This window comes from Muntiacus reevesi, chromosome 8, assembly GCF_963930625.1.
Source record: "Muntiacus reevesi chromosome 8, mMunRee1.1, whole genome shotgun sequence".
Taxonomy (NCBI): domain Eukaryota; kingdom Metazoa; phylum Chordata; class Mammalia; order Artiodactyla; family Cervidae; genus Muntiacus; species Muntiacus reevesi.
The window spans coordinates 35,982,286-36,009,155 of NC_089256.1; the positions used below are offsets into that span (position 1 = coordinate 35,982,286).

At 44.1% G+C, this 26,870-nt stretch overlaps 1 protein-coding gene across 1 annotated transcript in view; it reads right to left on the reverse strand.

Moving 5' to 3' along the window:
- EFHB (EF-hand domain family member B) overlaps nt 1-26,247 on the reverse strand; it is a 60,275-nt gene extending 34,028 nt beyond the window's left edge. Inside the window, exons 1-5 of the mRNA XM_065943638.1 lie at nt 25,327-26,247; nt 9,744-9,806; nt 7,767-7,910; nt 6,090-6,270; nt 3,756-3,866 (exon numbers count right to left, since the gene is read on the reverse strand). Of these exons, the coding sequence (XP_065799710.1) occupies nt 3,756-3,866; nt 6,090-6,270; nt 7,767-7,910; nt 9,744-9,806; nt 25,327-26,247 (1,420 nt within the window). The remainder of the gene's footprint in view (nt 1-3,755; nt 3,867-6,089; nt 6,271-7,766; nt 7,911-9,743; nt 9,807-25,326) is intronic.
- Nucleotides 26,248-26,870: the final 623 nt, after the last annotated feature.

A 26,870-nucleotide genomic window follows, 5' to 3' on the forward strand; every position in this document is an offset into this window, starting at 1 on the left:
AGGGCTAAGAACCCAGCAGGGAGGTCTTCAAGATCTAATGCTGTATTTTTTTCAAGTATGAAGTGGTATTAGTTCTCTATTTATAGGTAAGAAAGTAAGACTGAAACTAGAGGTGAGCTAAAAGGTTACTGGACAGAGGAGCTTGGCAGGCTACAGTCCACGGAGTTGCAAAGAGTCAGACATGACTGAGCATGCATGCACACAAGAGGTTATGAAATGATAAGGAAAAAGCTATTCAGTCTCACTAGTAACACAAATGAGGTAAGCAAAAGCAATAGCATGCAGTCACAATTCGTCTCTCAGTTGAGCAAAACCTAAAGACTGGCAAAGCTCGTCACTGCGGAGGATGCCGCGGTTGGCAGTCTCACACACAGCGGGCACAAGGGCAGGCTGGGCGTGGTTCAGGGGGCAGCCCAGCTCAAGAGTGAGAGCTATAGAAATCTAGGGCTGAGTCCTAAGGAAGCAAACAGTGTTCATGAAGATAGATAACCAGTACACTTCTATAACACTGAAAAATACAATATTGGCAAGTGACCTGAAAAGACAAGCATAAACACATTAACTCCTCTCTAAACAGCAAAGAAAAACATAAATCAAAGTATCATCTGTGAGTGGGGATTTTAGAAGATTTTCTTTGTATTTTATGTATTTCTATGTAGCCTGTATTTTTTTTTTTTTTTTTGGCCACTCTTCGAGGTATGTAGGATCTTAGCCCCCTGAGATGGGCTCAAACCTACACCCCTTGCAGTGGAATCTTAACCACTGGACTGCCAAGGAAGTCTGTATGCAGCCTGCATTTTATAAAAGAAAATATAACTTTAGTAGTAATCTAAATTAAGTATATTTAAAGAGGTTGTTATTGAATGGTGTCCTTGACACATTATTTTAAATAAAAAATTTTAAATGCATATGGCAGCTTCCCCAAAAGAATGGAGATTATTATCACATTTAACTGAAGACAACAGCTCAGTGGATGGGCTTAGAAACATGTTTAATATATCAAGTGTGGTGACCTCTGGCTAATGGGATTTCAGGGTTACATTTACTTTTTCTCCATTTTTCCATGATATTTACATTCTCGACAATTATTTTTGTTTTACATTCTCGACAATTATTATATATTTTATTAAAAAAATAAAATGCTATGGGATGGGGAAGGAGGTGGGAGGGGGGTTCAGAATGGGGAATACATGTAAATCCGTGGCTGACTCATGTCAATGTATGGCAAAAACCACTACAATATTGTAAAGTAATTAGCCTCCAACTAATAAAAATAAATGAGAAAAATAAAAATAAAACAGTGATTATAAAAAATTTTAATTTAATTTAAAAAAATAAAAAAGAAAATGCTTTCATTAATGGGAAAAAGTAAAAACAGATATTTAAAGGATTGGATTCTATTTCTTTTCAAGAGGCTAGTGAAACTCTTATAAAAATCAAAAAATAAAAATAATTTCAGCCATGTTATAGTCCATGAGAGCTTTTCTAAATATAAGAAAAAAAAGTTGGAGAGTATGGGACTAGCAGATGAAAATTATATATTATATATATTATGGATAAACAAAAAGGTCCTACTGTATAGCACTGGGAAGAATACCCAATATCCTATAATAAGACATAATGGAAAAGAACACACATGTGTATAACTGAATCACTTGCTGTACGCCAGAAACTAACACATTATAAGCAAACTTATAAACATTATAAGTAAATAATTAAATATTTTTAAAACTAGACTCATTTCCCTCCAACTGCTAAAGGTATTTTAGATGTCTCCTAAAAGGTTGTCTCTATATATATTCATTGATACGGTTCTTTTTAAAACAGTTAAACGGCATTGGATTAGACTGTGCTATCCATGCTAAACTTTTTCCAAAAAGGAATAAAATATTTTCACAAGAAATGGACAGAGGGAAGACAAAAAGACATAAAGACAAAAGGCCTAGCGGGAGGAAAAGAAGCAGGGGGACCAGGGGTGCAGCGGGCAGGAGAGAAGCCTTCGGAGGCCGGGAGACAGGGCCTGGCGGGAGGGTGGAACCCACCCGGGGCCGGGGCGCGTGACGGCGGAGCCCACCCAGGGCCCGGGTCCGGAGCGTCTGACTGCGGAACCCACCCAGGGCCCGGAGCCAGGGCGCGTGACAGCAGAGCCCATCCAGGATCCGGGTCCGGAGCGCGTGAAGATAGAGCCCACCCGGGGCCCGGGCCCGGGGCGCCTGACGGGGGAATCCACCGAGGGGCCGGAGCCAGGGCGCGTGACGGCGGAGCCCACCCGGGACCCGGGGTCCGTGTAACGATCCGCAGAGACCAAGAGAAGCCGCGTGTGGAGTGGAGCGCCTGGGAGACAGCCCCGGCTGTCGGGGGGGTTCAGGAGGAAGGGGACCGGAGGGGCAGTGAGGAGAAAAGTAAGACAGAGCAGGGGGAGGCGCAACCCAGCCGCTCTCTCAGGAGAGTGTGCCCAGTCGCTCAGTCGCTCAGTGCCCAGTCCTCTCCTTGCAGACCCTTGGACTGGAGCCCACCACGCTCCTCTGTCCATGGGATTTCCCAGGCAGGAATACTGGAGTGGGTAGCCATGCCCTTATCCATTCTCAGGATGTGTATTAGAGTCTAATTCTCAATCCCCTGTTAAATAAAATTTCTACTTAGCTCACACAGGTCAACAATTAAGTTGTACTTTACAGCACTTAAACATCCAATGCCTTTTGGTTATGCTATAGAATAATTCTCCTAATGTAAACTAAGTTGCTTCAGTCGTGTCTGCCTCTTTGTGACCATGTGGACTGGGGCCCACCAGGCTCCTCCATCCATGGGATTCTCCAGGCAAGAATACTGGAGTGGGTTGCCATTTCCTCCTCCAGGGGATCTTCCCGACCCTGGGATCAAACCCACATCTCTTTTGTCTCCAGCATTGGCAGGCAGGTTCTTTACCAGTATCGCCACCTGGGAAGCCCCAGTTCTAATAATAAGCTACTTTTAGTCACATTACTTAATACTAACACTACTATTACTACTACTAATAATAGTTACTGAGCCCTAACTATATTCCAGACACCATGCTTGGCATTTTGCAGGCACTCACTTCATCCACACAATATTATTATCCCTACCTATTTAAGAAATTTAAAATAGATGATGATAAGTAAAATATTCAAGGTCTAAAAGATAATAGATGGTAAGCAATACCTTAAACTTGATGACTCGAAAATTACTGCACTTGACGAGTAACTAATATTCCTTATATAAAATGAAGCACTTAGAATAATCTTGATATTAAGAATGGTATTTTTTAACCCTAAATCCACTCACACAAGATTAGACTACCTAGCATTTAATCTTAACTTCTTCTTTTTGTTGTTTTAATGATATATACTTTCATACATTTTATAAGGGTATATGTTCCCAGATATCAGGGTTTGTAACCTTATAAGTTGGGCTTCCCAGATGTCGATATAGGTAAAGTACTCACCTGCCAATGCAGGAGACATAATGAGATGCGGGTTCGATCCCTGGGTCGGAAGATTCCCTAGAGGGGGGCATGGCATCTCACCCCGGTCTTCTTACCTGTAGAATCTCCATGGACAGAGGAGCTTGGCAGGCCCCAGTTCATAGGGTCACAGAGTCAGGCAGGACTGAAGTGACTTAGCATGCATTACTAGAATTATTCTGTAGCATAACCAGGCATTTCATCTTTAAGTTCATCATCTCCCTGTCCCTCTTCACAAGTCTGAATGTCATATTTTACACTGGAGGAGACTTACCCACAAAATAATCATTGTGAGATACAATATACAGATCGTGGCCTGCCTGTGCTGCTTCAAATACCTCTTTATAGGGTTTTGGTGGATTCACCATATCTCGAGCGGACATTTCTGAAGAAAGAATGAATGAAATCAGTTTTAAGCTACTTTTCATCTCTTTGTAACATTTAAATTGACTAGAGCAAATGACAAACTAGGTATGCTGACTGCATAAGCTCCAGGGGCACAAAGCCAGCACACACAGAGATTGACCACCAGAGACAGGAATAGCCCAGGTGTTATGGTCTCAGGGACCTCCACTTGAATACGCTCCCTCCCTAGAGTTCTGAAGAATGTTAACCACTTTGGTTGTCCTGAGCCACATGCCAAGCCCAATTAAATGCCCAATTTTAAGGATCTCAGGATAATTTTTATTTCAGTTTGCTCCAGACTTCCAAGATGATCTAGGCAAATTTGAATCACAAATCAGCTTCATAAGCCCTGGTGCCCTGTGGGGATGCCTTGATGCAAATTTTGGCAGCTATAGACTACAGTGCACATCCTGAATTTGTAGATGCAAATATCCATCTTTGAAAAGGCCCAAGGTGCCAGGGAAATCACTGGCATCAGGAAGAAACTCTTCTTCCTTCTGGCCCCAAACCTAGAGCTAGAAGGTCTTCGTTGAATAGCTGCTTTCCCAGGACTGGTAGTTCCTGGCCATATATGCAGCGAATTATTTTGTCTTTACTATTTTCTGTAATGATTTTTAAATATAATTCCATTTGCAGTTTTCTCTTTGTACCTAACAACATACATTGAGATGTTTTCTTTCTTTTGGACTGTCTGCCAAGAATTAGGGTCTATAAACAAAACGTTAAGAATCTGGAATGTGAAAAAAAAAAAAAAAAAGAATCTGGAATGTGGTCCTGTGCAGAATAATCCTGTAAAGCAGTGCTTCTCTTTTGATGTAGGAACCATTACACCTATTAATACACATACACGTGTTCTGGAGCATTTCTTCTATTACATATATAAATGAGTACTTTTCATATTAAATGAGCTAATCCTATATAGCAGTTATGATATAACTATGGTAATTCTGTAATGTTCTGTCTGCTTAAATACAATTTTTTAATCCTATTTAAAAGGAAAAAAAAATTTTACCTCTTCTAAAATACAATTTTAATATTTCAAATATTAACAAATTTTAACTTTATATGTGATACAATAAAGTACAACTGAAGATTCTGCCTTCCAAGACAAAGGCATAATTTATCTCCAGAACAGATACTACAATGTGAACGAAAAAACACCCTAATGGACCTTTTGGTAAGAAAGATAAGGTTCATGGAGCAAAGCCTCAGCGGGTGCAGAAAGACAAAGAGAGAAGCACATTTCTCAGCAGGATGATAAAGAGACGGAATGTGAGGTCCCCTGTAATGATAGCACTGTAGGGGGAGGGTAGGGACCTAAAAAGGCAGAATGTGAGAAGGTATTTAAAGGAAAGTACCCAGGGGGGCAGGAGGCGGGGAGGCAGAGGAAAAAATGGCCTGTAACTAATGGTAAGTCACTTGTTGAAATACAAGCGCCACCCCCTCTCCAGATGAGAGAGGAGTCTGCCCTGACACTGCCTGTTCGCTTAATAAGCAGGTACACATTGTGGACCAGCAAGAATGAGTGCTGTATGCACCATTTGCCAAACTTATCTGTTCCGTGGTCTATTGTATGAAACCGAGTTTCATAAAGAGTTGAGAGTTACACACTGACCTAGGGAACAGACAAGGGCGAGGGGTCTGGGGGAGGGAAGCATTGGGAGTTTCGGATTAGCAGAGGGAAGCTGTTACATACAGGATAGATAAGGAACAAAGTCCTTGGCATGGCACAGGCAACTATATCCAATCTCCTGGGATAAACCACAATGGAAAATAATACAAAAAATGTATATACAAAGAATGTATATATACAGCAGGAATCAACAGAACATTTGTACATCAACTGCTCTTCAATTTAAAAAGAAATTTTTTAAAAAGAGTTGAGAGTTACAAGCACATCAGAGGCATTGGTGGAAATAATACCCATCAATAGATGCCCAGGGGGAAGGGATGGCAGCCCTCACAGCTGGTCTCAGCGTTCCTGAGTCCCTTTCCTGTAACTGCAGCGTCTCTGCTCTGCGCCCTGAACCCACAGCCTTGACACACATCAGGCCTCTGGGCCTGAGAGTAACTTCCTTGCTATGATCCTGTCTTTCATTCCTGACATCATCTGCACCAGCACTAAATAAATCCCAATAGGATACTGAATCCCATTTTCTAAGAAAACATTTTATCACTCCCTCCCACCCCTTATTTTCACTACCTCTGACGATTGCCGTCCCAAATGTCGTATTGAGTAAGTCCAGGCCTTTAGGCAATCCCGGCGTCTGATCATGAGATTTTCCTAACGGTGCCCGTCGATTGCTAAAATATACTGATTCCTTTTTATCTTTCATTTTCTGTTGAAACGTTGTTATAGGCTGTGGGTTGATCAATACCTTTGCCTAAAGAAGTCATACAAAGGAAAGATGTAACAACCAAAAAAGAAAGAAATCTGAACATTGAAACTCAACAGCCAGGGAGAAGAGAATATGATAGTGGAAAAACATTTCATGATCGTTGCCTTGGTTCACCTTCAAACCCACCATCGGATTGGGACTGTGCAGCGTAGACGTGTCGAAACATGACTTTTCACTGGGGCTACAGTGTTTACGAGGGCAGCTCCCTGGTTCCGCAGCTCGAATATTCCAGAGGAGTGGGAATGACGAGCACAAGAGCCACGAGAGCCCCACAGGTTCCCTGCAGGTGCGAGAGCCGGCCTTCTGCCCCTGGACTGTCCACTCAGTCAGAGGCAGGTGACACGGAGACCCCGCGTACCCACAGCGCACACGGCGCACACAGCGCACGCACATCCCACACAGCGCACGCACATCCCACACAGCAAACACAGCACGCACACAGCGCGCACAGCGCACACACAGCGCCCACAGCGCACACAGCGCACACACAGCGCACCAGCGCGCACACAGCGCACACACAGTGCACACAGTGCACACAGCGCACACACAGCGCACAGCAAACCAACGCGCACACAGCGCACACAGCACACCAGCGCGCACACAGCGCACACAGTGCACACAGCGTACACACAGTGCACACAGCACGCACAGGGCACACAGCGCACACAGCGCACACACGGCGCACAGCGCACCAGCGCGCACACAGCGCACACAGCACACCAGCACGCACACAGCACACAGTGCACACAGCGCACACAGTGCACACAGCGTACACACAGCGCACACAGCACGCACAGGGCACACAGCGCACACACAGCGCACACAGCACGCACAGGGCACACAGCCCACACACAGCGCACCAGCACGCACACAGCGCACACACAGCGGACAGCGCACCAGCGCGCACACAGCGCACACAGCGCGCACAGCGCACCAGCGCGCACACAGCGCACTCACAGCGCACACAGCGCGCTGACGTCTCCAGCAGCGGCACCCAGTCTCTATCGTCGCCGCACTTTACCGAACCTTGACAGCACCTCTCTTTGTGAGTGAGTGAAAGTCGCTCAGTTGTGTCCGACTCTTTGCGACCCCATGGGCTATACAGTCCATGGGCTTCTCCAGGCGAGAATACCGGAGTGGGTAGCCTTTCCCTTCTCCAGGGGACCTTCCTGACCCAGGGGTGGAACTGGGGTCTCCTGCATTGCAGGCGGATTCTTTACCAGCTGAGCTATCTTGGGGAAGTTCACCCCTTTTTACCGTGGGAAAATGAAATGCGGCTCGCCTTTTATCATCCAAGGGGACTATACGCAGTTTGGGGCTTACGCGGTTGACTTTCCCGCACTCGCTCTTGCCTACGGCTGCTTGGATTTTTTCATTAAGAGTAGGAAGGAGGTTGGGACTGATGATTTCACTAACACTCCATTTGTGCATTTTCCCCTTGGAAGTGAATAACATACAGGGAAAAACAGAAAAGAAGTTACCGGTATCGAAGTTTTCGATCTTATTCCGTGTGTCAAGGAAGGTGCGATTTGGGGATCATTTGCTCTGCCGTAAAATACTCTTTCAGCTCCAGCGTGTGGATATCTGAAGTTGAAAAATTTTTTTGCCTCAGGTGGGGTCATTAGCTGCCAACAGTGAGAAGAAAATAGAATCATCAAGTACAGTTGATTGATATCAGCAAGGCTGATCTATACCAATCAATGAACTTATTATACGTGAAAATAACAAGCACCTGGGGAACTCCAGCACCCAATAATAGAACATCCTGAAAGGTTTTTTAATGGAAATAAGCAACGTATTTTTAAAGTTATATTTAGCTGCAGCAGCATGGATAGACCTGGAGATTATCACACTGAGTAAGCCAGACAGAGAAAGACATATCATGATATGCCTTATATCTAGAAAATATCATACTAGATTATCACACTAAGTCAGACAGAGAAAGACAGATATCATGATATGCCTTATATCTAGAAAATATCATACTAGATTATCACACTAAGTCAGACAGAGAAAGACAGATATCATGATATGCCTTATATCTGAAATCTATAAAGATGATACAAATAAACTTATCTACAAAGCAGAAATGGAGTCACAGATGTAGAATTATGATTACCAAAGGGGAAAGGAGGTGGGGTATAAATAAGGAGTTTGGGATTAACATATACACACTACTGTATATAAAATAGGTAACTAGTAAGAACCTATTGTATAGCACAGGGAACTCTACCTACATGGGAAAAGAACCTAAAAAAGAGTGGATATAGGTGTATATATATATATATATATATATATATATATATATATATATGATTCACTTTGCTGTATTTCTGAAACTAACAGAACATCATAAATCATCATGAATCAACTATACTCCAATAAAAATGAGTTATATTTAGAAAACAACCAGGAAGTATTTAGGTTAACAAGCATACCATTAAAGACTATTTCCTATCTAAATAAATGGAAATATCCAGTAGTTTTCATAGAACTGGAAATTGTAAGCCTTGGATTTTCACTTCCTCATTCAAACTCTACAGAAGGTCTTCAGTTCTGTTCAGTCACTCAGTCATGTCCGACTCTTTGCGACCCCATGAATCACAGCACGCCAGGCCTCCCTGTCCATCACAAACTCCTGAAGTTTACTCAGACTCATGCCCACCGAGTCGGTGATGCCATCCAGCCATCTCATCCTCTGTCATCCCCTTCTCCTCCTGCCCCCAATCCCTCCAAGCATCAGGGTCTTTTCCAGTGAGTCAACTCTTCGCATGAGGTGGCCAAAGTATTGGACTTTCAGCTTCAGCATCAGTCCTTCCAATGAACACCCAGGACTGATTTCCTTTAGGATGGACTGGCTGGATCTCCTTGCAGTCCAAGGGACTCTCAAGAGTCTTCTCGAACACCATAGCTCAAAAGCATCTATTTTTCGGCGCTCAGCTTTCTTTCCAGTCCAACTCTCACATCCATACATGACCACTGGAAAAACCATAGCCTTGACCAGACGGACCTTTGTTGGCAAAGTTATGTCTCTGCTTTTTAATATGCTGTCTAGGTTGGTCATAACTTTCCTTCCAAGGAGTAAGCATCTTTTAACTTCATGGCTGCAATCACCATCTGCAGTGATTTTGGAGCCCCAAAAAATAAAGTCTGACACTGTTTCCACTGTCTCCCCATCTATTTCCCATGAAGTGATGGGACCAGATGCCATGATCTTAGTTTTCTGAATGTTGAGCTTTAAGCCAACATTTTCACTCTCCTCTTTCACCTTTATCAAGAAGCTTTTTAGTTCATCTTCACTTTCTGCCATAAGGGTGGTGTCATCTGCATATCTGAGGTTATTAAAATACAGTAAAACAAAAATCCAAATGGACCACATTAAAGTTATGCAACTCGCATAAGGAATGTTGAATATTGTTTACCTTAGGTTCAGACAAATGCATATTGAAAACACTCACCCTGGGAAATTTTTCAGTCAAGCAGGTTGCAACTCTGTATCCAATCGGAAGAACTTTCCCTGCCTAAGGGGAGAAAAACAGTAATTGGTCATTGTGAGGGTACAGGGAATGTATTTCCAATTTGGCCTATGCTTCTAACACTTCAACTACTTAACATAAGAAAAAATAGGAATAGCAAATAGCAAATCTAAAACCATCCTGATGTATAATGCAAACATTATATGCTACGTATATTTTAAGTTTACCTTTATTTATTTATTTATTTTACAGTTTAGGAACTCTGCAACTTGCTACAGGATTCTGCTTTCAGAAATATCTTGTCATAGTTCACAGGTTAATTATCAGCTATTCTATTACCATCAGTTCAGTGGGACTGTGACTGAACTCAAGCTAAATACAAACTATAAGTATTTCTGAGTGTGCATGCGTGTGTTTGCATTATGGGTGTATTTCCGCCGACACCCTAGCTTTTGATATATGTGAACATGTGCCCCCTGACCAGCTCCTTCTGTGAATGGTCCAAACCTCACTTGGCTTTGTTCACTTATTTCTAATCTGGGTCTTATCTGTCCTTCTCTTGCCCAAGCAAAGATTATAACTGCTCATTCCCAGCCCTTTATCATTTCCCCTTTATCATTTCAAGGCAGCTGATAGCTGTTTTTGCAAAGCATAAGTTTCTCTTTAAAAAACAAAGAGAAAGAAATTCCGTAAGAGTGTTCTAGGTCTCTGGATGGGGCGGGGGAGAATCGGTGAAAAGCAGAGAGGCTGAGAGTTGGGTGGAGGGATGACTGTACAGGCGTTGGCAGGGGGTAGACGGATTAGATGAATGAGGGATGGCTGGACGACAATACAGACAGATGGATACAGATGAATAGGTGGAACTTTTTTATTATGATGAACGTTAACTGCAGAATTCCCCTTAGAGGGAGAGCCAACAAAGATTAAGAGAGTATCTTGATGACATCTGAGTACAAAAGAGGATGCCCAGAGACATGCTCAGACAGAGAATTTAATTCGTTAGCCAAAGAGTGGGGCTTCCCTCCTGGTTAAGTGGTTAAGAATTTGACTGCCAATGCAGGAGATGCAGATTCAATCCCTGGGTCAGGAAGATCCCCTGGAGAAGGAAATGGCAACCCACTCCAGTATTCTTGCCTTGTGGGCTACAGTCCATGGGGTTGCAAAAGGGTCGGACACAACTGAGCGACTAAACCAACAACAGCAACAAATGGAAGAATAGGAACTCTTGATGGGACAGAGTAAGGAAGGATTGAGGGAGGTGATTAGTAAGATTGAGAGGAGACTTGCCTGATGGTCCACTGGGCAGGGCTCTGTGCTCCCGATGTAGGGGCACAAGTGTGATCCCTTTTTGGGACACTAAGATCTTTCATGCTGCATGGTATGACAAAAAAATAGAATAAAATAGGAAGAAAGAAAAGAAAAATTGAGCAAAAAGTGAGCAGAGGGAAAGATGAAACAATAAGGTCAGAGGCCAGGGACCCAGGATGAGAACTGGCCAGTGACACGCAGTCCAGCCTTTACACCAAATCTTGAGTAAATCTACTTATAACTACACAAAGGGAGAAGAATCCAGTGTAAAAAAGGAAAGGGACTGTGTTCTAACTTGAGCTGAAGAGAGTGGGGAAAAGAGAGGAGATATATGTGACCTTTTCCATTTCCTTTAATTTTGATAGACAAGTAATTCTTTAATTCAGCTGGAAATTATAAGAAATCTCAGAGGTATCAGGGAACATAAAGTTTCTCTTACCATGCATGTTATATAAGCACCAACCATTCTTTTAAATATTTAATGGGAAGATTACTTCCTAAAGCTGGGGACACCCAGGGCAGTTAGTCTCCAGATTACAGATGATTAGAGAGATAGAAGGAAGGATGGGTAGACTGACAGGTCCATCAGTCCATGGCCTGATGTCCCTCATCCACTTCCCTTCGAGTGTTTGACAGTAGATATTCCAGGTTTCCATTATGCAAACATTTTATTGGACAGAAATACCCTCGATATTCCTCCCAGAGTTGCCCACTTGGAAAGCAGTTTGACTCCAAACCAGTAGCTATAATCAGGTTTGGATGTCCTCAGGTTGTCTGATGCGGGGCACAAAGATGGAAGCCATCATATCTGATTTCCGTCTGTGGCATCATCATAATATATGTGTTCATCGCCTCCAGTCACGGAGCTCTTCTTATTTCAGTTGTTCTCAAGGATGCCTGCTCATCCACTTGAGGTATGAAGGATGCAGAACTCGCCACCCCTAAATGTGCCTCTTGGGCACAAGGATTATGTTGAACTGATTGCTTTAATAAGTAGCAGACATGAGCACAACTCTGAAAATGGAGTAGAAGCTGCCCTTCTGTAAGGACTGCATGCATTTCACAAAAGAGGTCACTTGTAAAAGTGTCTCCTTCTCTGTACGAGGAAGAGAAGTTTGGATCTAAATGTCCAGAAACTTACCAATGGAGAAGATATCAATTTAAACTGTATAATAAACCTTACCCTTGCTTACCACGCTTCCCCTGGTAACCTGCCATAGCTGGCCTTCTTTTTGCACCAATTGGGTTTTTTTTTTCATAGTTACATGAGCTTTTTTTAAAAATTGAAGTATAGTTGATTTACCATGTGTTAATTTCTGCTGTCCAGCAAAATGATTGAGTTATACATATATATTAAAATATTATTTTCCATTATGCTTTATCACAGGATACTGAATATAGTTCTCTGTTAACATCTTTTTTTGTCTTTAGCTAAATGGTACTTATAGTGGTGGCTTGAGCCATCTTGGAGTTACTCAGTTTCCCTGGGTTTTTTCTGTGTACATATGAGGTATACATGTTAATAAATATGTTTGTTTTTCTCTTGTTAATGTCTTTCATCACATAAGGTTCTAGTCTAGAACTCAGAAAGGTAAAAGGAAAATTATTTTCCCTTCCCTATCATTTCTCTGTCAAGTTCCAAGAGGTAGGCTATGAACCACTTCATAGCCTACACTTTGAATCTGTGTATTTGAATGAATACCAAACATAATCCCCCAGTTTGGTGAAAATCTGTTGTGTAATTTTTCATGTGGTGCAGTAACAGACAAGCAAAATGAACTTTTGTCTTAGTTGTATAAACTACTAAATACGAAACAATAGGCAAATGGTCAAATAAAATACATTACCTTCAAACGATATGCTATCACGGAATTGTTTAAAATCATGTATATAAACCATTTTTAAATGTTCATGAAACAACATGAATTTAAAACAGAGATATAAATTTGTATCATACAAATTCACAGAACCTCATGTCTGTTGGCAAGACACACAGAACAGACACAAAAAGTTGTGCGCTGTGATTGCCATTTCTGAGTGGTGACATTTTTTGTTGTTGTTGTTCAGTCACTAAGTCTTGTCTCACTTTGAGACCCCGTGGACTGCGGCGCACCAGGCTACTCTGCCCTTCACTACCTCCCAGAGTTTGCGCCAATTCATGTCCATTGACTTGGTGATGCTATCTAACCACCTCATCCTCTGTCGCCCCCTTCTCCTTCTGCCTTCAATCTTTCCCACCATCAGGGTCATTTCCAATGGGCCAGTTCTTCGCATCAGTTGGCCAAAATATTGGAGCTTCAGCTTCAGCATCAGTCCTTCCAATGATTATTCAGGGTTGATTTCCTTTAGGACTGACTGACTTGATCTTGCAGTCCAAGGTACTATCAAGAGTCTTCTCTAACACCACAGTTTGACAGTATCAATTCTTTGGTGCTCAGCCTCCTTTATGGTCCAACTCTCACATCCATACATGACTACTGGGAAAACCATAGCTTTGACTATAAAGACCTTTGTCAGCAAAGTGAGGTCTCTGTTTTTTAATACACTGTCTAGATTTGGCAAAGCTTTCCTTCCAAGGAGCAAGTGTCTTCATTTCATGGCTGCAGTGGTGAACGTACACGTGCTTTTATTTTCTTCTGTGTTGTTTTCTCAATATTGTACTATGTATTGTTTTATTAAGCAAAAGAAAGCAATGAAGGGTTATCTATAAACAATAGATAAAAGTCTGTAAACAATATCAAATAGAAGGGAAGCAGCTGCAAGAGCACTAGAAGTAAAAATGAACATCAAGTGCATGCAGAAACAGGACAGAACGCAGGAGCAGGGGCTTCCCTGGTGGTTCCATGTTTGCAAATCCATGTGCCAACACCGGGGACATGGATTGGAGCCTTGGCTCAGGAAGATCCCACGCGCCTGGGAGCAGCTGAGCCGGGCGCCTCAGCTATGCAGCCGCATGCCCAGGGCCCCGCGCTCCCAGCAAGGAGCTGCCCCGCGGCCAGAGAGAAGCCCCATCACTGCAGGCAGAGAATGCCGTCATGCAGCCGCGGAGACCTGGGGCAGCCAAAAACAGACTGAAGAAAAGCGGCTGTGATGGCCACCTTAAGTTCTCCTCCTCAGCTCTGAACGGGGGGCCTCAGCTGATCCTAATGACCCCCTAACCTGAGAAATGGGACAATGATCCACTTTGAGACTTTCCCTTTTGCCTCAAGGGCATTTGCTTTCACGTCTAGGAGATGTCTTTGATTGCATCCTCCAATCTTCTGCTGAATTTTCATTTAGACTATCCAAATACCTTATATTTATGTTCTAAGATATTCTTCCTTCTTCCTTGGCTGTTCTTTTAAAAGTTCCAATCTTGTCTTACAAATGCAACCTCTTTTATCTCTCAAGTAACTTTCCTATGGGCTTACCTTTTCCCTGTTCTGTCTGGGTTTTCTGTTTGCTTGTTTGGGCCCCTCCCTTCAAGCCAGCCTCTGATCCTCACCCAGTTTACGGCTCCCCAGAGATGGCTGTGTCACAGGGCTTGTTGAGTCTTGGACTTTCCTGTAAAGTGATCAGATGATGAGGCTGCCTTTATCTCAGTAGAGGCCCCAGTATCTTTTTCTCCCTCTAGGTTGTTCAGAATTTCCAGAGAATAGTGCCAGTGGTAATCTGATTGTAAAGCACAGCATCTATGTTGGACGTGGTTCTCAGGGCCTCCTGTGTGTTAGTTCACACCTGGGAGATCTCCAGGAGGTAGGCGCAATCATCATCCCCCTCGTGAGCAAATGGAGGCACAGAGAGGCTGTGACGGGGTTACACGGCTCACATACCGGTAGATATCTGAACCCAAGCAGGCTGCTTCCAAGTCTGCTCTGATCCGTGATGCTCCCTGTCTCTCTACCCTGCCTGCTCTGAGAAGGTGGGCTCCACCCTGCCTCTGGCTCTCTGGGCTGCACTGAGGAAACCGCAGGACAGAAGGTGCACATTTCCTTTCCAGCCCCTGCCTTATCTTCAGCCTGGTGTCTTTTGATTCCAAAAGTCACTTTGGGAGAATGAATCCATGGTTCCGGTAGAAGGGAGCACGAGTTGGTGCGGAGAGGTGGCATGTGGTAGACTGCAGTGGAGGAGGGGGCCTGAAACCCAGCCACACAGAATCCGGACTTCCATCCAGTCCTCCTTCAGTGTTCAGATCCAGGCTTTACTACATTTGATACTGCGGGCTGAGCTTCTCGGGGATTTTTCCGGGCAAATAGGATCATTTCAGGTAGAAATGACGACCCAATTTCCCTCAGGTTTCACCTCCACATGCAAAATCAGTGGCCATATCGCCATCTTCCTATTTTCCAAAACTTGTTGATAATTTTAAAAGTACTGTCTCCTCTTTTATTTTCTTTTTCCTTATGGTTTATTATCTCAAAAAAAAAAAAAAAAAACTTAAAAAAAAACAACTACTACAGGCCACAAAACTCAGAAAAGTATTAACTGTAAAGACCTCATTCAAACACCACCAGTGGCCCCCGTGCTGTCCTTCCCAGGAAAGGGGGCAAACCCAGGGTTGCAGGGTGATGACTGGATGGCTCCTCTGAGACACAGACGCCCCGGAGGCCGTGCCAGAGGCTTCTGAAGGGGAGCGTCTGTGACAGATGGGGGTGGGGGGGCGCCGGGTGGGCAGGGAGGCGTCAGACTGTCCCCTGTGAAGGAAGGGCAGGGGGCGGCGTTAGGAAGGAAGAGCCCCGGACCACAGCACAGCTCTGGGAACACTTGGGCAAGGCCAGGGCGTGGTCCCTGAGTCAGTGCCAGGGGTCTGCGCTGGGCACACTGGCTCGGATCTGGGGTCCCTGCTGTGTCACGGGGAGTGTTCCTGCAGAAGGAGCACCACAGGCCCCCCGGGGCAGTGGGCGAGGCGGTCGGCCGGCCCCCTGCCCCTGCGCCCCCCGCCCAGCGGGCCCCGAGGGGTCAGGCCCCGGTGGCCGTGCCCAGCACACACGCACGGCCTTCACTGCTCACGTCTCCTCTGACTTCTCTGGTTGGGAACGGTTCCTAAAGTTCTCTGGTCTTTTGTGACCTCCACATTGTTTGAGTGTAGGCCAGTGATTTTGTTCGTTGTGCCTCAGTTTGGGTTTGACCAGTGTTCCCTCGTGATTAAAGTTACACATGTTTGTCAGGGACACCACAGAGGCAACGCTGTGTTTTTCGTCGGGGAGCAAACACGGTCGATTTGTTTGCTTACTGGTGGGGTCAGCTTTGCTCCCTAAACAAAGGGAAGCCGTCCAGGTTTCTCCTCGGTAAAGTTTGTAATCAATAATTATCCCATAGAATGGATAAACAACAAGGCCCTATTGTATGGCACAGGGAACTGTATTCAACATCCTGTGATAAACCACAATGGAAGAGGATATAAAGAAGATTGCATACATCACCGAGTCGGTGATGCCATCCAGCCATCTCAATCCTCTGTCGTCCCCTTCTCCTCCTGCCCCCAATCCCTCCAAGCATCAGGGTCTTTTCCAATGAGTCAACTCTTTGCATGAGGTGGCCAAAGTATTGGACCTTCAGCTTCAGCATCAGTCCTTCCAATGAACACCCAGGACTGATTTCCTTTAGGATGGACTGGCTGGATCTCCTTGCAGTCCAAGGGACTCTCAACAATCTTCTCCAACACCACAGTTCAAAAGCATCAATTTTTCGGCGCTCAGCTTTCTTCACAGTCCAACTCTCACATCCATACATGATCACTGGAAAAACCATAGCCTTGACCAGACGGACCTTTGTTGGCAAAGTAATGTCTCTGCTTTTGATATGCTGTCTAGTTTGGTCATAACTTTCCTTCCAAGGAGTAAGCGTCTTTTAACTTCATGGCTGCAATCACCATCTGCAGTGATTTTGGAGCCCCAAAAAATAAAGTCTGTGAATCAACTATACTACAAATAAAAAGAAAATATTCTGTGTAAATATCCGGTCCCTCGCTAAACTTGGCCACGCCACACGGCACACAGGATCTTAGTTTCCCAACCAGGGACCAAACCTGCACCCTCACCAGCCCCACCCCCCACCCCTGCAGTGGAAGGGCAGCTTCTTAACCACTGGATCGCCCTAAGGATCCCTAAACGTTTACCTACTGTTCTAACATCCACTGATGATTCCTGTCTAAACCATCACTACTGTGAAGCTTGCAAAATTGTGATTTTTTTAATTCCATCATTTCATCTACATTTATTAATTGGAATTAAACTGAAAGGAAACTCTCCTTACTATTTACTTAATCATTCATGTTTTTATATCAGTATTAAGTGTATGGATTTCTATTTTATTCAATGGCAATTTTTAATTGAAGTAGTTGACTTACAATATTTGTGTTTCAGGTATATATACAGCAAAGTGATTCAGTTTATATATATATTAATTCTTTTCAATTCATAAAATGCTTATGAATTTTCAATTCATAAAGGAATTTTCAATAAATTCTTTTTTATATAAAAATTTCACTTCAATGTTTTCCATAATAGGTTATTACAGGGCGTTGACTACAGTTCCATGTGCTATCAGCAGGTCCTTGTTTACCTGTTTTATGCATGGCACTGTGTGTATCTGAATTCCATACTCCAAAGTTACCCCTCCCCCCTTCCCCTTTATTCAGCGGCAATGGTACTGAATGCTCAAAGTGTTAATAGTTTGGTGGAACCCCTCCAGGAGCCCTTTCAGACTTGTTTCTGCACCACTTTGACATATCTGCAATATTCTCTGATCATTTTCTTACTTTTTGGCTCTCAAAAGTGTTCCAAGTTCATGTTATAATACACCAGCCCTAGAGTCCTGATTCCCCCAGAGTCCTGATTCCCTTTCATTAGAAATCAAGATCCAGGTTCTGGTGTGCTCATTGCTACGAAATAAACGTTACTTCTAGATCCTCTTAGAGGATGAAGTTAGGAAATGTGTGATATATACACACCCCCACACACTTGCAGCTATATCAGTTCTATAATATTCTATTCAGCTCAATGTATCTAGTTTAGATATCGACAAGGATATAGACACAGATACAGACATTACCGTAGTGTGTACTTAGTCGCTCAGTCGTGTCCGACTCTGCAACCCCAGGGACTGTAGCCCACCAGGCTCCTCTGTCCATGGGGATTCTCCAGGCAAGAGTACTAGAGTGGGTTGCCATGCCCTCCTCCAGGGACTCTTCCCAACCCAGGGATCAAACCCAGATCTTCCACATTGCAGGCAGATTCTTCACCATCTGAGCCACCAGGGAAGTCCATGAATACTGGAGCGGGTAGCCTATCGTTTCTTCAGGGGAACTTCCTGACCCAGGAATCGAACCGGGGTCTCCTGCATTGCAGGCGGATTCTTTACCAGCTGAGCTACCAGGGAAGCCCTATAAATAAATAAAGCTTTATAAATGTAGAGCTATCTAGATATAGATATGCAGATATACCATGAGTTTCCACTGATATGTCCAGTTACAATTCACACAGCAGGATTCCTTCCACCTTCTCCTCTTTGTATTTGTAACTTTCTTCTCTGCCACTGAGAAGCCTGGCAGCCTCCTACCATCCTGTCTTGCCTGCTCAGGCCCTCTGTGTGCAAACAAACTCCCAGCCCGCTGACCAGCTCCGCACTCCTTCCTCACCACACCTGGGCCACCTCATTTGGCCACCTCGTCAGTCAGCCCTCAAAACACAGGTTTCAGGGACCAAGTCCCCCTCTCACTTCACATCATTGGTTCCCAAGATTCAAGTCAACTCAGGAAGGTTGATACAAGACCATTTTCAGCTGTGAAAGATCCACCAGCCCATAATTGTCCACTCTCCGAATTCAGGGTAGGCTAACACAAAGGTTCCATCTCCCCCTTGGTCAAGATCACTGTTTTATGCATAGATGTCCTTAACTTGGAACATCTCATCAAAAAAGAGGAGTGATAGCATCAATCTCTCTGCCCATTAGACCCTGAAGCCATTATGCAAATGAAACCACCCACTTCTGAGAATTTTTGCCCAAATTGGTTCTTTGCAAATTCAGACAAAAAGTGGGAGTTTTTTAAAAAAATTTTATTTATGTATTTATTTTTGGCTGTGCTGGGCTTTTCTCTAGGTGCAGTGAGCAGGGGTTACTCTCTAGCGCGGTGCAGACTTGTCACTGCAGAGGCTTCTCTTTGGTAATGCGTGGCCTCTAGGCTGGGGTCTTCAGTGGTCACTGGGGGCTGTAGTGGTCGCTGGGGGCTTCAGTGGTCGCAGCACATGGGTTCAGTAGCTGCAGTTTCTGGGCTCCAGAGCACAGGCCCAATAGTTGTGGCTCATGGGCTTACTTGCTCCATGGCATATGGGATCCTCCCAGACCAGGAATCAAACCTGTGTCTCCTGCATTGGTAGGCAGACTCTTTTACCACTGAGCCACCAGAGAAGCCCTGTGACTCTTTTTTGAGTATGAGGGTTTGCACGATTATCAGGGTCTCATAAAATTTACAAATGGGTGAACCCTTTGCCTCTACCCACTCCCTGAATAGCCATCAGGGGCTTCCCTTGTGGCTCAGATGGTAAAGAATCTGCCTACAACACATGAGACCCAGGTTCAATCTCTGGGTCAGGAAGATTCCCTGGAGAAGGGCAAGGCTACCCCTTCCAGTATTCTTGCCTGAAGAATTCCATGGACAGAGGAGCCTGGCAGGCTATAACCCATGGGATCACAAAGAGTCAGATGTGACTAACCAAGTCACACTTTCAGTTTCACTTTATCTTAGTGTAGAACAAGGAGGGGAAAAAAGGCATCTCTCCGCATGACATTCACCACAGTGTAAAATCATTGGTCTGTTGGTCACAAGTCTCTGGATTATAAGAGTGTTTTGAAAGCGGGTACTGAATCATTTCTCGTCTTTGCACAACCCTAGCACCTTCCCTGGTAGCTCAGACAGTAAAGTGTCTGCCCACAATGCAGGAGACCTGGGTTCGATCCTTGGGTCGAGAAGATCCCCTGGAGAAGGAAATGGCAATCCATCCCAGTATTCATGCCTGGAAAATCCCATGGCCCAAGGAGCCTAGTGGGCTACAGTCCATGGGGTAGCAAAGAGTTGGACATGACTGAGAGACTTCACTTCACTTCACTTCAGCACCTAACATACTGTCTAGTCATCATAGACAGCAGAATCTTCTTAAACTTTTCTTTGACACGTTCCTTCCTTTCTCCTCTTTGTGCTTCGGGCTCAGTGCACTAGTCACTCAGGACAGGAAGGCCCCAGGTGTCTCGTAACCCGTCAGGGCAGACCTTCGCCTGCAGCCACAGGACGGGAGTCCTTACAGAGACGCTTTCGTCCCCCAGATGCTGGAATGCCCTGATGGAAAGCAGGTGTCCTCAAGGGGGTGGTTTCAGCAGGTTCAGCGCTAGATATTTCCAACTGAGGTGTCCTCACTGCCAAACTTGAACATGGGTTTTGACCCCACCCACATGCACCTCCTCCCTCCTCTGAGGCTGAATGAACTCAAGTGCATAAAATGCTTCACCATCCCACCCCTTGGGGGAGCACACTGGGGATCCCCTGTTCTTTTCCTTTCAGCTACATGAGTTCTATGAAGTCTACAAGAAGTAGACAATACACATAATCTCTAAACTGTTGCAAGTATAAAGAAAATGAAACTATGGAAGGCTTCCCAATCCTTTTCACATATTAGCATTACCTTAACACCAAACTTAGAGAATGATAACACAAAAAGGCAAACCCTGTCCAATTGGACTGCAAGGAGATCAAACCAGTCCCTCCTAAAGGAAATCAACCTTGGATTTTCATTGGAAGGACTGATGCTGAAGCTGAAGCTCCAAAAGTTTGGCCACCTGATGCAAAGAACTGACTCATTAGAAAAGACCCTGATGCTGGAAAAGATTGTGGGCAGGAGGAGAAGGGGATGACAGAGGATGACATGGCTGAATGGCATCACCGACTCAATGGACATGAGTTTGAGTAAACTCCAGGAGTTGGCGATGGACAGGGAGGCCTGGAGTGCTACAGTCCATGGGGGTCACAAAGTCAGACATGACTTAGCAACTGAACAACAATTGATACAAAAATCCTAGTAAATATCTGGGAAATAAAATCCAAGAGTATATAATAATAATAATATATCACAACCAAGTAGAGCTTAGCCCAAATATATGAAGATGGTTCACTATTAGAAAATTGACCATGCTAATTCAGAAAAGATGTATTTAAGCAAACTCAGAGAAAGCTCTTCGTAGCTCAAGCTCTATTCCTGATTTTATACTTAGCAAACTGGGAATGGATATTACAAATATAATACTTAACGGTGAACCATTAGAATCACTCCCATTAAAGTCTGAAAAGAGACTTTCTATATTGTATTATTGATCATAGGCAATGCGGTGAGATAGGAAATTAAAGTGAGAATTGCAAACATCAGAGACGGAAAGACCATAGGGTCAATACGGTTGTCTACCGAGTAAATCCAAGAGAAACAGTAAGCGATAAAGACTAATCAGAGTTTTCAGCAAGATGACCAGATATAAGAATTTTTTTAAAAAATGAAAACAACCATATGAAACAGCTTTTAGTCTCATTATAAATCAAATAAATGTGAATTAAAACAATGCCTTACAAATCATTATTAATTTTTAAAATTCAGTGGTACAATCTTACAGGAAGTGATTTGGCAATAAGAACTAGAAAAAGATTCATCCTTTGACTTCTCCTGAAACTCTATCCTAAGGGAATATTCTAAGACATATAATACCTGAAGAAGTTTATAGACTATTTTTACAGAAAATTAGTGGGGAAATAATCTTTTGTCCAAAAAGAGAGGGAAGGGATTAGCTAAAGAATCACATATCTACTTAAACAAATGTTGTTTTTATCACTAAAAAATTCTTTGAGTTCTTTGTAACAACTCTGAAAATGTATGAAATAGTAATAAGTGAAAATAAAGACAGTTTTAATGCTTGCTGTCACAACTGCATGAAAATGAATTTTGAGAAAAATGTTCCAGGAAGTATAGTACAGTCAAGAGCTCAGATTCTTTTTTTCTACCCATGCCACATGGCATGTGGGACTTTAGTTCCCTGACCAGGAATCGAACCTTCACTCCCTACATTGGAAGGGTAGAGTCTTAACCACTGGACTGCCAGGGAAGCCACAAAAACTTATACTCTTAAATTGGATGTGTGACTTCAAATCCTGGGGTTACCACCTCTTAGCTGAAAGACTTTGGCCAGATTATCTAATTTGCCTCATTTTCATTCATCACCTGTAAAGAGTTAATCCCTGCAAAGCAACAGGGGTAGCGATGTAGATACAGTAAAACCACCAATGACTGTTAATTGATGTGAATACAATGAAGTGCCAGTAGGCATAGTGTTAGGGTAATGAGATTATGTGTTGTTTTCATTCCTGTTTTCTCAATTTTCCATGTTATTATCTTTGTTTTATAATGAAAGTAGATATTTAATTTTCTTTAAGATTTTTTTTTATGTGAACCATTTTTTAAGTCTTTATTGAATTTGTTACAATACTGCTTCTGTTTTCTTTTGGGTTTTCGGCCACAAAGCATGTGAGATCTCAGCTCTCTGCCCAGGGATGGAACCCACACGCCCTATATTGGAAGGCAGCATCTTAATCACCGGACCACCAAGCAAGTCCCAAATATTTTAATATTTACACGTGTATTTTAAAAAGAGCCTCATTTCTAGTCTTAGCTCATCACTCCTCTTGCCTGTGATCCCATTTCCACTCCCTCCTGCCTATCTAGGGTCTGGTTCCGCTCATCACCTCATTGGAGTTATCTCAAGCTCCCCTCTTGATTCACTAAATAAAGGTATCCCTAAACGAATCTTTACTCCATTCCCTTCACTGTCACATTTCTTCAGGGGAAAAAAAAAATCACAATACTTTTCTCTAATTCTAATTTCACTGTTCAGTATATTGGAATCTGAATTCTAACAATGTCGCTAGTTCCCTTTACATCCCAAGCAGGTTTATCTTTATTCTATTTCCCCTATCGAAGACGTTTTTAACACTGCTGGTCACTTTCTCCTTGAAGCTCTCTTCCCTATCCTTTCACATTTAGAAAGGAGGATGTGAAAGGTAGGAGGAAGCAGGGGTTTTAGAATTGCCTGTATCGGAAACCGGAAGCTGGTCTCGGCTCCTACGTGAGGTCGGGTCTGAAGCCATAGACTGCAGAACCCATCCAGAAAGGAGAAGCAGGAACGGTCAAGTGAGAAGAGAGTGGCTGGGGAAACCCAACAAGGGAACCAGAGAGTAAGGGGGTCAGAGGCAAAAGAACGCCCTGAGCCCCAAGGGGAACAGAAGTCTGCAGACGCAAAAAGAGAAAATTCTGCAGAATCCCTGTGACCAGTTCAGCGAAACTCTGTTCTCCGATCTCTCCTTTATTCCCGGAACATTTTAATGATGCTCCCTTTCTGTTCCTCAATACCACCCTCTTCAACTCACCTTTTTATTCTATCCCACTCACTCATCCAGCCCTCCTTCTATTTATCAAACCTATGTTTACTGAATGGCCACTGTAAGCTGGGCATTGTGATATGCTTTGAAGCTATGCGATAAATACGAGAAAATCCTTGTCCTCAAGAAATCACATAGTTGGAACATCTCTGGTGATTCAGTGGTTAAGACTCCATGCTTCCATTGGAGGAGGAGCAGGTTCAATCCCTGCTAGGGGAACTAAGATCCCACATGCCACACGGCAAGGCCAAAATGTTTAAAAAATTAAAAAATAAAATAATTACCTAGCTGGCATTTCTTTTTCTGACCATCTCATGTGTTCCCCAAGGTTCCTGCCTAGACCTTCTCGTCCCACCTGCACCCAGAGCTCTGGCTGTTTCATCTGGTACCCTGCAGACGTATCACACTCAGGAGGCCAAACTCCAGCTGTTCATCAGATACTCATGGGCCACCAAACCAGATGTCTCATTATCAACGGAGAAACTCCTAAGTTGTGCATCACCTTCCCTGTCTTTCACCACGTAGATCCACAACCGGATGGCAATTCTTGACAATACCATCTCCTAAAAACTTCTCAGAATGGCTCTCTCCTATCCATTCTTTCTAACTCTGCATTAATTTCAGGCCATCATTACCCTGAAATAGCCTTCTAACTATCCAATATCTTCCCCTTCCAGTCCACCATTATTATTGATAACATATATATCTTTTCAAAAGGCAAATTGTATTTATTTCCTCCCTCATGAAGATCCACCATTGCTCTCTACCCATACGTTTTACTCCCGCATTGTGGATTTCCTCTTCATCTCCTACCACTATGCTGGCTAAACAGAATTGCTTATACCTCCCAACTCAAGAAGTTTTGGCCATGCTATATGCCGTTCTTGGCCCAAGATGCCTCAACCCTTTTTTCCATCTGACAAATACTGACACGTTTTTTAAGGCATCAGTTCAGCTGCTCAGTCATGTTCAACTGACCCCATGGACTGCAGCACACCAGGCTTCCTGGTCCATCGCCAACTCCTGGAGCTTGCTCAAACTCATGTCCATCAAGTCAGTGATGCCATCCAACCAACTCAACCTCTGTCGTCCCTTCTCCTCCACCTTCTGTCTTTCCCAGCATCAGGGTCTTTTCCAGTGAGTCAGTTCTTCGCATCAGGTGGCCAAACTATTGGAGCTTCAGCTTCAGCATCAGTCTCTCCAATGAATATTCAGGACTGATTTCCTTTAGGATGGACAGGTTTGATCTCCTTGCAGTCCATGCAGGATCTTAATTCTCCAACCTGGGATGGAACCCATGCCCCCTGCACTGGGGTCGCAGAGTCTTAACCACTGGACTGCCAGGGAAGTCCCCTGACACCTTTCTAAATAAGCTCAAGTACTACTGGCTCTGTAAAGACTTTCCCATCTCCTCCAAACAAAACTGTCTAAATTTTGCATTGAGCTCCACATTTACAGTGTACCTCTATTAAGGAAGAATCACATTTGTTTTCTATTCACTTAGACTTCTATATAATATTTGTTTAGTTATCGTCTTCAACATTGGAGTGACAACCTAAACCCACAGAGTTAGGAACCATGCGCTTTTCATTTGTTAGTGCCCTGTACCCAGCATAATGGTCACAAGTCTTAACTGAAAGAATAAATTAGTCACAGAACAATGAATGGAAAAAGAAAAATGTTTCTGAAAAAAGTTACATGAATACTAGGATACAACATGTACTGCAGAAAGGAGATTGAAAAGATGCAGACTGAGGGATGGAATGTAAGTCAAAGAAGAAAGGGGGAAGGTGTTAGGAAAAAACTTACACTTGGCCAGCAAGGCATCCGATCAAAAAATTTCCCAGAGTATATGGGTCTGATGCGATCTGGAGGTTCTAGTCCTGGTTCAGCGTTCTCAGCTTCCCTTTGCTCCTCAGGTTGTTGGTCCAACTGGCACTCAGAAGGTTCTATCACCAAGCCCATTTGAGGCTCTGGAGGCTCCGTTTCAGCCAGCTCCCCTGGGCGGGTGAGCCCCATGTCCACCTCCACAGGAGGCTCCGTCTCTGCACTGGGTTTCATCACCACACAGGTGGGCTCTCCTCCCAGTTCCCCTCTACCCTCCATCCCCAGAGCAGGCAGCTTGCCCACTGACGCCCCGAACCCTTCAGGGTCACCATTCACAGGACATCTCCTGCCCCCTGAAGCCTGTGGACTTCCACACACCCGGCCCAGCGGAGGCTGTGTTACCCTTCCAGGGCAATACCCTGCCAGAAAACGCTCCTTTTCTAAACCCACTCTTCCGGGCAAGGCACCCAGAGGAGGTTTTGTTTCCTGTGAGGCTGAGATCCTGTTGTCTCCTAAATTACTCCCATCCGTGAAAGTCCTAGAAATATTCTGTCTTTTCAATCTCAGTTCAAGCCCCTTGCTCGAAGGAGATCTTATTTCTGGTGATGCCATCCTCTCCTCATATGTCTTACTACATGGGAAATCTTTTCCTAAGCCCACTCTGAGTCCCAGCTCCGTGGGAGATGTTGTTCCCGTGATGACTCTCCTCTCTTCCAAGTCATTCTTTCCTTCAGGGGCGAGTTCCACCTCCATGCTCAGGGGAGATTTCCTCCCAGACACCGCCATTCCCGGTCCAAGGGCACTCATCTCTGAGGGGTAAGCTGTACCGGGCTGAAGGGGAGCTCCTAACCTCTTGGAGGGCCCCAACCCTTTGCGGGACGGCACTCTCAGAAAAGAGCACATCTCCACCCTGAGTCCCTGCCACTTCAACACCTAGCGGGGTTCACAGGAAAGAGGAGACGAGGTCTGTTTACCGGTTACCTGGGAAACGGGGGCGGGGCTTGGAGCGGAGAGCTGCGCTCGAGCCACGCCCATCTCTTCCCTCCTCTCTCTCCCCCATCTCCTCTTTCTTACTCCCTTATCTTTGCCTACTCTCTTACCCTCTCCTTCCACCCCTCTTTAGTAGACTGGAGGGCAAGAAAATTACTTGAAATATGTGGTTCTGGGCTCTAGAGCAAATGATACCCAACTTCTCTTTAGTTTCCCAAACAAGGCGGTCCACTCAGAGTGTGTTCAGCCAGGGGCCTCCTCCCTGCTGCGGGCCTGTTAACTTCACTGGTGTTCAAGGAATAAATAACCCTCTCTCTGGTGGTGAGCACCAGTTTTACGTCCTGGCTTGTGAAAGTACCTGCAAACTGCATTTCTTTCAGTGCTTAAGAACTCCTTTAAAAAAATCTGTGAAGTTATGTTTGGCAGCTGCGGTAAGGACCATCTTAAAAGTGTGATTTACACGTCAGTAACTATACTTTAAAGAGCATGTCAAGTAAATATATTAAAGCCTGGAATGAGTTATCCAATAATGCATG